The sequence below is a fragment of the Ylistrum balloti genome, unplaced genomic scaffold, assembly GCF_031769215.1.
Source record: "Ylistrum balloti isolate Yb309-2 unplaced genomic scaffold, AGI_CSIRO_Ybal_v1 Utg370910, whole genome shotgun sequence".
Lineage (NCBI taxonomy): Eukaryota > Metazoa > Mollusca > Bivalvia > Pectinida > Pectinidae > Ylistrum > Ylistrum balloti.
This window is the reverse complement of record NW_026782516.1, coordinates 135019-151179: the sequence shown is the minus strand read 5'-3', so window position 1 is coordinate 151179 and position 16161 is coordinate 135019. Positions and strand designations below refer to the sequence as shown.

Sequence of the window (16161 nt, the reverse complement as noted above, 5' to 3'; positions counted from 1 at the left end):
TTGAATAGATATACATGTGTTTAAACTTATTCAAGTTTTCAATCCACAAAAAAAATCGTATTTTCTGTTGTAGTTGATACAAAATAATGTCATATGTTACAGGTACACAACAGAAGCCATGGCAGCTGAGTTAAAACAAACCTCGAAAAATATTAATAACTTTGCAAACCTGCTGAAAACCTGTCCGGATGACGTCAGGAACCAACTTCAAACATTTGTTGGCGTAAGTGATTTTTAAGTGATCAATTGAACTTGAATATGTGTGGTTTGTAAACATAATTTCATTTTTCATTTTGGTAACCTGATAATCTGATTTGTCACTTTCTTTTGCTACTTCCAAATCGCAGATCTCTACTAAAGCTGTCAAACAAGTAGCTTATTATCAATGGTCCCAACTTATCCCTATTATATCTATCTCTATGTTAGTAATAATGGATACAATAATCAATTTGAATTACAGAGATCGTCGATCCAATATTTATGAAATTCTTCGACTGTCTCAAGAACATAAACCTAGTGTAATTTGTCTCCAAGAAACGGTCACCATAGCTGAAACAAATATCAATTTCAGAAAATATCCATTGTTTGATTGCTTCGGTCCTGTTAGCAGCAAAGCAACCGCTGGAGTTGCTCTTCTGGTTAACAACCAAGTTGCTTACAGAAATTTACCGTTAAATACAGACCTCCAGGCAATTGATGTTAGTGTTACGCTCCTTAGAACGCTTACAGTATGCTCTATCTCCCTCAACACTCTTGATTATACGAACAACCACCTAAACGAACTCCTATCGCAACTGCCTCCCCGATTCATACTTATGGGTGACTTTAATGGTCATAAAAACATTTGGGGTTCATCCTACACTTATGAGAGAAGAACTGAAATTGAAAAAATTGAATTGGAAAATAAACTTTGTTTTCACAATTATAAATCTCCAACTTACTGGCATTACTCTCCCGGAACATTATCGTTCCTTGATTTAACTTTGTCACCAATCGTTGTTACTCGATTTCAATGGACGGTGCATGGCGATCTCTGTGGAAGCGACCACTTTCCAATATCTCTAAGGAATTGCGAATTCTCAGAGAACGATCATGTACCCCATTAGAAATTATATAAAGCAGGTAGGAGTAAATTTGAACATTTCAGTTCCAAAATTCTCAACAGCAGTGATTTCCTGAATTCAGAAGACCCGTAGAATCCTTTACTACCGAACTTCTTGAGATAGCCGAAGAATGTATACCAAAAGTCCAAATGAAATCACAACAAAAATCTTGGATTAATGAAGATTGTGTTTCACCGGTTGATGGCCCTAATGACCTCTTAGTGTTTACGGGCCATTAAGAATGTAATAATAATAACAATAATATTTAGATATTTATTATTATTTTTTCATGTCATCATGTGATCTTTCTTAATTATGTGCTTCCATGTAAGGAAATATTTTTAGCTTATTACTGGTTCAAAATGAAGTATTTGTATGTATGTACCAATTATATGAAAAGGATGCCAAATCGGAGATTAAAGAACTGAATGCTGGCCTTGAGAAGATCACAACCCTCGGAAAGAAATTAGCAGAACATTTCTGTGAAAATGAACAAAGTTTCAAAATAGAGGAATGTGTTGCTACTATGACAACATTTTGTGAGAAAGTGCAGCAATGTGAGAAGGTATGTATTAGGATAAACTGTCAGATGATTTACTGATTTGTAGAACATGCACTATTGTATTGATTCAGCACTATAAATGACGTCTCATAAACGTAGACATTGTTGCATTGTAGATCAACATTTTCATTAAAATCATTGGTTTATTTGAAATATGATAGGAAAAACCTTGATGCAAATAAGAATTATTTTTCTCTCATATCCCGCCATATTGGATAGAGTTTGCCCATGTAAGATAGCTATGTAAGAAAATTCTATCTTACATTGGCAAACACGTGCGCGTAGTAATCTGTGTCCAGGGGAGACAACTCTCACAGCGTCGTCTGCTTGTTTACGTCGATCTGTCAGCTGTCATCTGTCATCGTCATGTCAACAAACAACATTTAATTGAGATTTAAAAAGTTAGAGGTTCAGACATTTATAGAGGACCAGGAAAATGTAAATATCACCACAAATGTTCCACCACCCAACGTAGTCGAATCATGGTGATCGAGAGCGACAGCGACTCGGAATAGGAGATCGTGTGACGTCACGCCTTGAATTTATGAATGGAATTCCTTTGACTATGGTGACGTCATGTCAACGTCACATTATTTTGGGAAAAAAATGTTAAAACAGTAAAACGATACATTGATGTATTTCTTAAAATGATCAAATATGTGATTTTGATGATAAAACTATATGTTGAATTATAAAAATCCGTTCCTTGTTGATTTCTTTGAAGTATTTGACGGAACAATTTCTTTTCGCGGATTTTTACCTACGCATACTATATAATCACACAGAGATCATTTTTGGTTTTTTTTCATCTGCGAATAATACATTCATCCTGCAATATACCGAAAAATGGTTTGAAATTTGACAGCAAACTGAAAGTGTGCTAAATATGGGTATGATCGTTATGAATATCCAGTTCGTCTTCTATAAAAACCTCGGATTAAAAAAAATGAAAAAAATGAAGATAATGGCCGACCGACTGTGCTTTTCCCAAAATTTTGGTAAAGATATGAGAGAAAAAGACTCTTTCATTATGTGTGTATGTAGGATAGGGATATTCCACCCGAGAGGTTACAAAATATGGTTAAACCCTCAGAGGAGCCGAGGGTTTTACCATATTTTGTAACCCCTCGGGTGGAATATCCCTATCCTACATACACGCATATGAAAGAGTCTTATAATATTTTTATATAATACTTCTGTTCTTCTGCCGTTATGGTTGTATCGTTTTCTACAGATTATTGTTACGTGTTATGTTTAGGAAAATGAACAAAGACGCATCCAAGAGGAAAAGGCAGAGAGGCGACGAAAACAACAAGCAGAAATGAAATCAAACCCTAAGCACTGTAGGTAGACACCGGTAAAGACACGACAGAATTTGTATATATATTTCGAAATTAAATTGATATCATTATTGTTGTTGTAGCTTTGTTCATAAAGCATTTGTACAATGATGACATGACAAGGTATTGAAATTCATGTTCTGTTTGTAGCCAAGAAGAACGTTCCCGATAGCGATGATGGTTGCATTATCGACAAATTACTAAATGATATCAGGAAAGGATACAAACTGCGAAAAGCAACTACACCATTGCCTTCTCCTGATAAGCAAGAGAAAGTGGACAAAAAGTCAGCTAACACTTCAACTTCGGCATCAGATGAAAGTTCGTCCACGGAAGCTATTCCAGCTTTAAAGGGCAATGTGACAGACTCTGTTACCAATGAAAAAGAGGTTCATGTTGCTGAAAAGAATGACGTCGTTGAATCCAAAGCCGATGATGTAGCAGAACCAGCTGTCAATGGCAATCATGTAACAGCTTCTGAAACGAAAAACGTGGCACAGGAAGAAGAAATTAAAATGAAAAAGGATGCCTTGCAAGTTCTAAATACTGATAATGTTGAAAACAAAGAAAATGTGTCGGAAACAAACTGTTAATATGACCACACTTTTATGAATCGTTCGTTCCTAAGTAATTTTGCTTAGATTTTAAATAGCCCAAAGGAAAGCATTACATAACTTAAGGAAAAATAAGTTTTTCCTTACCTTAACTAATGTTTTCCCTAAGTTAAGGAAGACACGTGAAACTGGGGCCCGGTCTTAAATGATCTGTTGGCAAGATTTTAGATTTCGTTTGAAATGTACCTTTAGTATAGAAATATTCAATTAATCAAATCATCCAAACACAAAGAAGCAGCGAATTATCATTATTATTATCATCGTATTTGTGTAAATACAATGTAGTATATGTTAAGAGTGATTCAGTTTAGGATTACAATTAGTGTATGACGAACTTGTGATTATGTTTTTCATAGAAATTCTACAATGCAGCTAGACGATGTAAGGCGACATACTATCCTGTGTATTTGTACACGTTACCTTTCATTTCATTGGATATTATGGATAAAAATTTGCGTAAAATCTACGCAAGCTCATCTCGATACGTCTTAAAAGCATAAAATGCAAAGTTTTAACCGTGATCAGAAACATGCAAAGTTTACAAATAACATCACATTGAAAGTTCTTTTTGTAGCGATTAACTATACATCAACCGGATCCTTCTGGAAAATTCTGATTAATTCCTTTCAACGTTGCATGCAAAGACAGACAACCTAACTTCATTTACACCTATATTTCTCCTCGCTGTTTTACGTTTCGCACTAAGCTCCATGTGTTTAATATTGCATATGAAGTATGAGTCGTTACAGATAGGAAAACATAATTACCATAGGTATAAATGAATTATTATTATATAAATATAAATCATTCTGCCTTATTAAGGTACCATCGACCCAAGTTTCTGCAACAATGAGCATAACATTTTGTTTACATTGTTAAATTTTTACTAGTTCTTGTATTGTCGAAACATGGTGACATAAATTATACACGTAGTTCTGTATCACATTCAAAATGAATTTGTTATAAAAGCTTAATATTTGCATCAGTTAGTGTTGTTAACAAAGAAGAAAATCTTTTATCACTCGCAATTTAATGATGACCGAACGCCAGCATTAGGAATCGCAGGATATCACAGGATCGTTTCAGTAATGTCTTCATTGTCATCAAGCAGAATTACCACTGAAGGAAAACGATATTTTATTCCTTTGCTTATATTCTTCGGTAAAACAATATGTATCAACTTCTTCAATGTCATCTGATAACGGCAACATGTTATTCATCATGTACAGACCAAGGAATAAGTTTGGTACCAATGGTTTGAAACATTTTGTGGTAGCTGCATTCCAAAGGCTTTATACGTAGGTCTTTACAAGATACTTGCTGAGTTTTTAAGCCTGCAGTTGTGAATTGATACATGTATTAACTGCTTTCTGCATCAAATGATAAATGCTTTAACATAATCTGTTTAGTGCTGGAATGAATCCAGTTTTGTCGCTTTTCCGATTGCTTAATTAGCCCTGTAGAGTATGGCATGGTGTTGAGATGGGATTCCTGTTTTTAAAGGACTTTTTTTCCTGTATTGATAATTTTTGTCTAAATATGCTTTTTACGCGGAAGTCACACACTTGATCTAGTCACTAAGAACAGTACCGGAAAAGAAAATAAACTGTTCCTCTTAAATAGTTTTAACAGTACGGCAAGTGTTAAAGAATCATATATGGATTTAGAAGGGTATCTGTCCAACTAGATACCTTTTATATCTAAGGTTGATGACCATAAATGTAACTTAAGGGCATAATCTAGCTGGTATGTCATTCATAAAGTTTTAATGACTACTGTATGTGGTATATATATTGTCATAAAAGAAGATATGTTACCTGCCTGCTGATATGAATCACAAATACATATGTAACTTAATGAGAAACGAAATGATGAGTAAACCTGCCCCTGTAAATAACAAGAGAATACGACCATATTTGTGACTAACTTTGTGCTGATTGTAACTTGTAATACTGAAAAATTGGCTTACTGTTCGACAGCATACAACACATTCACAGCATTTTTATGACTTGTATAATATTCACATGTTGATCCTTACTCAGTATTACTGTATAACATACGTACCGTTTCTCTAATTTATGAAAGACATTTGTTATTCATCTGTAATGATCAAAATGGTTCATATTATCTTTGTTGGACTTGATACACGTAGATACTATGATTACTATTATAACGTGTTACCTGTATATTTTATTACCTAACTTAAGCTTGCCTTATGTATTAAGTGTCATGGAATTATAATAAACGTTTCATGTCGAGATATTCCTTATCGTTTTGATTTACAGTGTATAAACTAGGGAAGGAAATAAATTGATTAAGACCAACAGAATGCCATTAATATATTACAAATATCCATGGAAAAGACTCAAGTGATCGTCGAAGAGAAAAATATTTTTGATAGTGATTTGAAAATTCAACTATTGAACTACAGAAAATCAAGGACAGATGAACGTAAGAGTGTTTCCGGCACTTTCACATTTTAGAAATGTCAAGGCGCAGAAACCTGTGGAAATGAAGCACTGTTTAGGGTGACAGATTCCAAATCAAATTCATATCAATCTTTACGAAAGGGCACGACCTCAAAACTTGAGATATCCTAAATGTCACGTTTTGAAAAACCGAATTTATCTTACTGTAGATAAGATATACATAAATCAGATAAAAGTTAATATTATAACGTTTTGTATAATGTATCAGATACATGTAAAATTGTAATTCCGATATCGTAAACGCCAGACATTGCATAAAGCAAAAGATAAATTAATACAATCCCACTTTGAAAATATAAAGGGTATGTAACGTAGGACGAGCGGCGAGAAGCTATCAGGAAAATGAAACACAATACCATTATAAAGATTACAATTTATTTACAACATGAACGTAAACAAAGCACACTCACACATTCCCTCAGATTCACACAAAAGATTACACTTCAGTATTACACAAAGTCTCTGTTGATCACCCCTCAACGGTCCTTCACACCAGGAATGAAAAGTTCAAGAAAACCCCCAAATACTGGATTCAATGGAGACAGAGGATTCCTATCCAGACAACTGACGATCTACTACCGCAGTAGTACTCTGGCGCTGTGCGTGCCACACAAAATCTCAAGCAGAGTAGAGCTCACAGTTATAGATGCCATATCTGTACCGCTATGCTCCTCGGAACGTGTACCCCAATGCCAAACCTGTAGTTCCCGTGATTGGCTGACCTAACTGTCTGCTAAGGCCCTGGTGCCGACTCTCACTGATAAAACCGTCGTGGCCTTGATGAGGTAGCTGGTGTCGTTGTGACCGGTGGGAAAAGCTTAAAAGAATAGTAACGAAGATTGACTCGCATACAACACTTGCACATTATTATGACACAATCAACTACTATTATAAATGAAATTATCCCCAGAAATACTCATAAATTACACAGTACATGATACATTTCGAAGAGTTATAAAGGTAATAACATAATGAACGACTAATGCAGGCTCAGAATAACATAACGACCATCTAGCAAACAATGTATGAGACATTATACGGCAACTCACGGCTTCCATACTTTTTTCAAACACGCATACGTTCTCACCTGAATATTCTATACGCTTATAAAATACATATAACTTATAATAACTGGAAGAAGTTATAGAAACAGCTACAATAATAACATTCCTAGCAAATACTAAGATACAATCTAAGAAAGGACACCCTAGTGTAGCCTTATACATAAAAACAACAATGCTACGCATGACTGAGCCGCACAAACAACGAGTGTTTATCAAAGATATTTATTAAGAAAAAGGCTAAGAAAGCAACAATGCGAAGAAAGAGATATTAAGATAGACTTACCACAGTCTGCAATCTGTGCCTGTATATTTTCCTTGTAGTGGTTACATCGGGTAAATAACCCGTAAACAACCCCTGCGGAATTCACGCGACCTCCATGAACTCCCACTCACCTGGTCACACGCACAAGTACGGTCGCTCGACAGGGATAACGAAAATACCGAACGTAGACAACAACATATACATACATACGACGTGACAGGGTATGCTCCTTGAACAAAGTACCATTTTTCCTTAAATCATCCAAGATTTTCTACATTTTTTCCTATATTCTGTAGGCTGGTAAAATGTGCCACACCTAGTATACATTGTCTTGGCTGCTAGTTTCATTAATAACATTGTTAACAGCAATTTTGTACTCGGAAAACTTTATTTGACTGACAAAAAATGTAAAAATGGACAATATCAAAGTTTCTAGTTTTTACTGGCTAATGCCGAAAAGGTTGGATCGCGGGAATTAATATTTATAAGGGTCTTCCCCTTGTTCTATAAGTATCAACACTGAGTGAAGAAATTCCAGCGATGTAGAGATTAGAAGACGAACCCTGTTCGGGACTACCATCACCAAATGTTAGCCCAGAAACCAGAGATACTGTTCACAAATTGAGGATGTAGTTAGTAGAGGAAAGTTTCTGTGATATGGATTTATACACCGCCTACTTCATAACAACTAGATATGTCCAAGGTATGAGAAAGTGGGGTTATAAGAATGGTTTCGGATGACATAAAGCAATAAAGCGTCGTCATCATTGTAGCCTTGCGAAGTTGAAACATCGACAACCTGTATGATTATCATTTTAGGGTTGTAACGTGCGATGAAACCTGCGTGTTCCAATATGATCCGTAGAGAACACAAACATAAATAGAAATGGATAACAACACGAGGCACTCCAAGCCATCTGAGTTAATGATGGAAGCTGCGAGCGAATTTGGCAATTGCATTAATCACCCTATCCTAGCCTTGAGTGACTTTCAGGGGTTTCTTTTCATTATTATCATTATTTTTGTTTTTTTTTTTTTTTGGGAGGGGGGGTGTCGTTTGTTTGTTTTATTATTATTATTATTATTAATCTGAAAAAAACATTTTCGGGAAGATTCTAAGATGGTGATGAGCCAAGTGCTGCTGTGGAGTGGAGCAAAAGACGTTGAGTTTTATTGACTGGGTTTTGATGACTTGCAAACTAGATGGAACAAATGAGCGGAGTTGAACGGGATCTCTGTGAAAAATAAAATAACTTACTCTTGCTGTGAGCGGCTCATTTTTTTTCAAATATCGTAGCTGATATTGATGGATTAATATTTGAAAAAGTCGGAAACACAAAGTTCAATACAAGAATTTCGGGGTATATAGATATATATTACTTGATTATTAATATGTGACAGTGAAACGATCATGACAGACAATAACTTTATCTGATTATGTAAATAACGATTTATAACGATTTTAATGAAGTCATTTCCTACCAAGAAAAATCATATGGTATAACTTTAAGTTATATTACAAACATGTATTACAGAATCCTCTCGACAGTTTATATTTATTTGAAAATAAATATGATCACTTCTTCATTATCTAATCTTAACATCTTAGCATTTCATCTTTGTATGGATGTTGAAACGGAAGTATGACGTCATACATCGGCCCCTTGACTTTAACATCCGGATGAGTGAGCAACTTATATCTAATAACATAACAGACACAGCAGATATATATATATTCTTACGTTCATGCTATATTTGTTTAAACAACCATGGTGAGTTCAGTCGTAGGTTTGTGTTTAATTTATGTGATTAATGTTGCACTTACCGATGCCTTAGTTTGGACCACAGTCAATGTGTCTCTTATACCGAGAACCTGGCAAGAAGGAATGGTGGACTCGAACTGTCATTTACTTGGACGTGAATTCATTACAGAAAAAATGGAAGATATCCGAGTACGAGGGATTACTGAAAATGAACGATTAAGAAAGTATTGGATTGGTGCATATGTCCAATACACAAAATGGATACGATTTAGTGGTTGCTTCCATACATATACCCAGCATATGACCTCGACGTTAGGAAGTCTAAGTATCTTAGAATGTTACAAGTTATGTGGTGAAACTCGCTTCGGATTATCAAATAACCGTTGTGCTTGCTTTAACACGTCAGAACCGAACATACAAAATGAATACTGTGATGCCATACCATGCCCTTTGAACACCGAAGACATTTGCGGTTATGATGATAGAATTCTGACACAAAGTTGTCTTTGTTGGTATGAAGTAGTTGATTTACACAGTGATAACGGAATTGGAAACTGCAAAACAATCTTTTCTTCCTCGGGAAGAAGGGAACAATTATTGACAACATTATGTCACGAAGATTATAAATATATCTGCGAAGGATTGGACTGGTTTGTAAATGAAAACGTGAACTGGACTGAAGCAGCTTTATTTTGTCAACGACGCAAAGGCCGTTTTTATAGCGGACTTTCCAGAGCAAAAAAAAGGATAAGTAGTAATGTTTATTATTGGGTAGGGTTATTTCGTAAACAGATAGACAATTGGACAAACAACATAACATCGAGAACAAAATTTGATTGCTTGTCAGCATCCATCAGGAAAGACGGAAGACTACATACCTTTGTGACAGAATGTCATACCCAGCTACCTTTATTATGTGACCAGACAGAAAGACAAGCTACTAGAAATGCCAATTCAGCACCTTCAAACAAAGAAGCAGATCAGTCGAGTGTTTGTGATTCGGGAGGAATCAATGTTAAATCACTGTTAATCGGGGTAGTGTGTGGTATAGGAGTCATGTTATTAGCTTTAGCAATTTTCGTGATTACATTCCGATACAGGAAAATCAGAATTGACTGTCACACTTCCAATACCACACAGGCGGTTGGTGCCCCTGATGCTGCTGCTGTACGTTATGAAGGCATCAGGCATGAAAGTCGAGACAACCACTTATACGAAGAATGTGGGCAGTCCTCCGTCTCATACGAAAATATTGCAACATCAGGATGAATAGCCAATGCATCTAATTATAGACCATATATCTTAGATCAAAACTATTAGTTTGCCACTTAGTCATTTATTTGACAAACATAATAGCTTGAACATAAGTAAGATTAATAATGGATGAAAATACTGGTTCACTTTGATATATGGAGACATTTTTTGTGGTACATTGCCTTATTGTCATTGGTTTAATTAAAACCGTGATATGTATGAAATTCGTGAGAATTTCAAAAGAAAAATGCCATATAAATAGGAAGTATTACTCGATAGCTGCAATCCATATTTACATTATAAGATCACAAATCTTGCTACACTGTCTAACATCCATTTTGATTTAATGATAAATGGACAGAAGAACCTTTCAAATCAGAGAAATGGACTTGGCCTTGTATACAGTCATGGAGGTAGACTTTGCCAATCAACTTTTTGTTATCGTACGCTTATGCTATTCATACCTTCATACCCACGCATGTGTTGTACATAGAAAAATACGTAATCTCTCATGTTGGCTTTAAGAGTGTACATGTATACATCTATCATGATATCATTGCTGATGAATCACAACAGTAAAAGGAAACATTTACTTGTGAGAAAATAAACAGTATTGAGAAAAATAACTAGATTGTTTTTTGTTTTTGTTTTTTGTTTTTGTTTTTTGTTTTACTTTCGGTTAGGTGTGATTCCAGTTGTCTCCTGGATTTTAAGTTTTAGGCCCGCAGTATCACTCCTATGAGGAATAAACATCTGTATGATGCAGTTTAATTGTTTCTAATTCCAGTTTTGTTTAAAACTTGCAACTTACTTTTGTGTCTTTTGTATTTGTACAATATTCGAGATTCCCATAAAATAACTTAATACTATAGACTTTTGCATATTGATATGTTTTGCAGCCAATTGCTGCCAGAGGCACAACACTTAATATGACGTGATATAGATTTTTTCCTGTGGACTTTATTTTGTAACTGGATTATTGACGTCGTGATACGGATTTAGTGTCAACCATTTTAATTTCATTGTTTTGTATACTAGGATGCTTCTGTCTAGTATAACTAAATTTGGGCGGAATTCCACAAAATTTTATATGTATAATATATGTTCCTTTAACACGACTACTAAAATATTTGAACATGACGTTTCCATGACTACATTGTAAACTTTACCAGACATCAGACATCACATCGTTACAATCCTGTGAAAATGTTTCTATAATCAGTTAACCATCTCGTCACACTATTTTCAACCTTATTGTACGTAGGAATATAGTACAGTCGAAAACGTTGTTCGATTCCTTACCATCTCGTACACTACGTAAGTTGGTGCCATTATGCTTTACACTGGTCATTTGTATAACTTTTGTTTAATTTTTGAACCCAAGAAGTGTTATTTCCGTTTGAAATAAAGACATTTGTGTGAAAAAATAAGAAGAGCGAACCCCTGTGTGAAACAATTCCAAATCATTTGTATATCAAAACGAAATGTCTTGAAAAAAAATTAATTTCAGAACATTGCCAAATGGAGGATTTAAACAGTTTTTCTAATTTTATCATTTTCCGGTTGCTTTTGAAATTTGCGACTGTAAAATTAAATTTAGAATGAACATTTTCAGTTAATTTTTTTTTATTATCCCAGTATTATTCTATTGCATTTTAATGAAAAAAAGGAAATTTGCTGGAAACAAAGATCACCTCGTATACCTTTACAATACTTATTATTCACGAAACAATTAAGATAAATAAGCTAAGATGCATATTTCCTATGACACGTGATGGTAAAGAAATGCACCAACATATTATTTTTATAGCTCTTAAAATACGTTTACAAAAATCATTACCAGAACAAAATTTTGATTTAAAATGCTTTGAGCGTCTGGTATACTGTGTTCAAAGAGCTGAACCAACTGGAATATTGAGGCAATGTATTTTTGTTTGGTAATGCTTATACAACATATGTACAATCATTGGTCTCAACTAAGACGACAATGACCTTAATAAATGTTATATCGCTAAACCTAAGAAACTCATTGGTTTAGAATTATCAGTGGATGTTTACTGAGAAATTAATGTAGTCGTTAACGTATTATTTAATCTTAACTCTTAACTGTTTGTTCTTCGCCTGAATTAGAAACTGAGGAAGGAAGAAATACTTCAAGCACATATGTGAGTTATACTATTGGTTGAATCATCGGCCATACGGATGAATGACTAAAAATGAATGACGTAATTTATAGCCGTTAATTGTGCAATCACTGGCGACTTCTTCGTTTGAACAGCTGCATTGGTGAACCCTACCCACAAAACTTGGCAAGAAGCAATGGATGGACAGTACATATAAATCAGACTGTCATTTACGTGGGCGTAAGAATTGATCTCTGAAAGCGGAAAACAACCGAATGTGAGACGAGCATGTCAGAGTACCGGATAGGAGCTTTTGTCTAGTACACAAACTGTATACAATTCAGTTGATGTTCTAAACAGATATTCAGTTTGATGACCTCATCGCTAGAAATCCATTGCATTTTGAAATGTTAGTCTTAGGAAGTTTTGTCGTGGAACAATCCTTGTGTTATGAAATTACCGCTGTATTTGTTTGGATACATTCCTCGCCACGTCCAGCTTTATATCGCACAAAGAAATTCATGTATGATATTTCTCAATGAGATCACTATGACGACCTAAAACTTCCTCATAATTTTCATCAACTTGATCTTTTGAAATCCTGTGTTATGAGTTTGTCCATCAGTTGACGACTTCTCGCACGAAAATCGGGAATGAATCCTTGAATATAGAATACACAATGGTTTGGGGATGCAGGAATGTTTCTGTCCAGAAATGTAACATTCACAAGAGGGAACCTGAAATCATCAAGCTTGTACAGCTTGGTGGACAGTTGCCCATGTTGGTTTCGTTGTATTAAAAGATTATGATAAGAGGCAGATATAGAAGTTTCTGTCATGTCTGGTGGGTATATACGATGGACGTGTTCAATAAATATCTGGTTATTTAAAGACAATGCGTTAACAATACATCTGAAAGTGAAATTAAACGACTTTTGATGAGCTCTTTAAAAAAGTCAGCCTACAGTTAGTTCCCATAGATGTGCTAATAGTCTGTTGGAAATCTTACCATCACACGCGACGAAGATGTTGCCAACTCGATCAATTTTACGATTACGTCCTCTGTATACTTCTTTAATTTGGAAAAGTGAAGTTCACAATCAAAAACTTGTACCTCCAAGTTCACGAACATTCCCATTACTCGAGAACAAGGGCGTTCTTTCATTTTAAATGGAGTATGGGGTAAACAGAGTTGAAAAATCAAATGTGCTTATAGAAATATTTTTTAGAGAAGGGTAATGAAGATTGGTCAAATCTCTTTGGAGTTCCACATACAATTAATTCCACTTCTTCAGTAACCTCGAGTGACTCTGTTAATCGGAGATGCCAATGCATTGACAATAAAACCCTTTGAAAGCACCGGTAATAGACATAGGTAATGTTTTCCCGATCGTAAGGTAACTGATGCTTTCAGTTTGATGTGGTTGGTCTTTTCTGAAAGTAAGGTGTAATGTCTCAAGCATTTAATAAAGAGTTTCAAGAAAAGTTGCCATTAATGACAAGTATGTTGAAAATTTGGACTATTTTTTTATATCTGTAATCTTCATTTTAGGTCCGTAATTGTACCTTTAGGTTACAGATTATATTCCATATCGTGAGAAACGATCAACGAAAACCTTAAATCATATAAAAAAAAAAAGCCGACTACATTCATCATTGCTCCTCCATACCGAAGTAATACTAAGTTTATATGATATTCGTGTAATAAATATCTGCAAACTAACGATGCTAAGGTATAATCGGAAAAATTTTTTAAAGGTATAATCGGAAATCCTTTTGCCTTCTTTTTTCAATTGTTGATCCTTAGGTATTGATTTATCGATCTTTTGTGATATTGTATGGCATTGCATTACCGCGGCGAGAATAATTCGTGTAAGGATGTTTATTGCTGTAATACATTTTTTTTATTAAAATATCAAGGAATGAGCCTCCAAAATAGTAGGAAATATCCTCATAAACCTATTATTATATATGTAAAAGGATTTAACCGAACATTATGGATCTCACCATTAATTACTTTCAATGAACGAAAACAATAGTATACCGTATCCTTAAACTTCAGACATATACATACGTAGTTATATTACGTAAATTGCTTAAATACATTACTACTTCACAGTAGTCTATGGCGTCATAACAAATGCGATTATATACATATATAAAATGATAAGGATAGGATTCATACAAGTTGTTCAATATTAGTATCTGATGAAAGCTTACTTTATACCTTTTGGTTACCATTAATGAACGTGGTTTTGATATATATATTTAGTATATATACTAAATCATTTGATCACGTCCTAAAATACTATGTATTAATGAAGCAGAACTAGTTAAGATTCAATAACAATCCTAAATATCCAGATTTAAATGAAATAACATTAAACCTATGTAATAATGAGTTGTAGCGAGGTACAAACAAATAAAGCTTATCTACAAATAAATAAGAAAGACGTGTTGATATATAAATCTAATTCAATTGTACATTGAAAGCATAATTTAATTGAACCTATGTATAATTATTTAAACCCAGATAGAATTGAATAAAGCCCACGCACAATTATATTATACATGTACCAAGATTAAATACTTGTTGTAGGTTTAATATAATTGTTTTATGGACTGAATCATTCTGTTATTTGAAAATGATCACAAATAATGTATTGTATATAAAACGGCGTTCCTTCATTTCACGGTATACTAATACATTGAAGCCAACTAGCTTCGGAATGTTCATACATCTTTATGTTATTTTACCTGTTGTTAAAGTAGAGTTACATCTAGGTATGATTACGCCATCTAACGGTGGAAGGCGTGTTATCTAATACATGTCAAATCACAGACAAATCCGTACGTGACATACTAGGACTTGCATTAACAACAAAACAACGACAGAGGCACAACAGCAACAGTACGAGAGGTAACAATAAGAAGAAGAAAACGCCGTCCATGATAAGGTCACCGCTGGTGGACTTTTAATTCACCGAGGTTTACCGTGAAACCAGCATGCCGGGTTTTAATTCATTCGAATAGTGGCACGGTTCAGAATATACACATGCACTCGACGTTGTTCTAAAATTATCTGTTATACAAAAATCTATTTAGATAAGGGGCTGCTGCACTTCCCCGTCTAGATTTTGATTTCTTTCTATCACATTGGATTTTCCTCAGTCGCCTTATAGACTACAGAATTTAGGCTCTTAGCATCACTGACGAGACCTAGAAAGACGAAACAGCTGTATGATGTAGCATCACTGAGGAGTCCTAGAAAGACGAAACAGCTGTATGATTCCGTTTGATTTATTGTTTAAATCTAATGTATGTAACTCTAAATTACCAAAAGGTAATATTCACTTGTGTGTCTTTTGTACACATTTATTTTGGTGAAATTGCGCAGCTCTGTTAGGGATTAAAACTGTAATTTGAGAGTTGTCTTTATGTTACGCAACTTGTACATTCCTGGCAAAGAAATTATTTAGTATTTATCTAATAGATCATTGGTGAAATCCACCAGTTGTTTTACATCATGGGAAAGGAACATGATGGTTGCTTCACCGTATATGCATTTTCCTTGAACATTTTGCTAAA

At 34.6% G+C, this 16161-nt stretch overlaps 2 protein-coding genes across 2 annotated transcripts in view; both read left to right on the top strand.

Moving 5' to 3' along the window:
* LOC132559428 (inverted formin-2-like) overlaps window positions 1–3860 on the top strand; it is a 48842-nt gene extending 44982 nt beyond the window's left edge. The window contains exons 11-14 of the mRNA XM_060224042.1: window positions 103–223; window positions 1504–1668; window positions 2924–3008; window positions 3156–3860. Of these exons, the coding sequence (XP_060080025.1) occupies window positions 103–223; window positions 1504–1668; window positions 2924–3008; window positions 3156–3598 (814 nt within the window). The 3' untranslated portion in view covers window positions 3599–3860. The remainder of the gene's footprint in view (window positions 1–102; window positions 224–1503; window positions 1669–2923; window positions 3009–3155) is intronic.
* A 5369-nt stretch (window positions 3861–9229) lies between these two features.
* Window positions 9230–10993, top strand: LOC132559434 (uncharacterized). The gene has a single exon (XM_060224049.1). The coding sequence runs from the start codon at window positions 9321–9323 to the stop codon at window positions 10464–10466; it is 1146 nt and encodes a 381-aa protein (XP_060080032.1). The 5' UTR covers window positions 9230–9320; the 3' UTR covers window positions 10467–10993.
* The last annotated feature ends 5168 nt before the right edge of the window (window positions 10994–16161 follow it).

Excerpts from the sequence above, each read along its gene's own strand:
- LOC132559434 (XM_060224049.1), top strand. The coding sequence starts at position 9,321 with ATGGTGGACTCGAACTGTCATTTACTTGGACGTGAATTCATTACAGAA.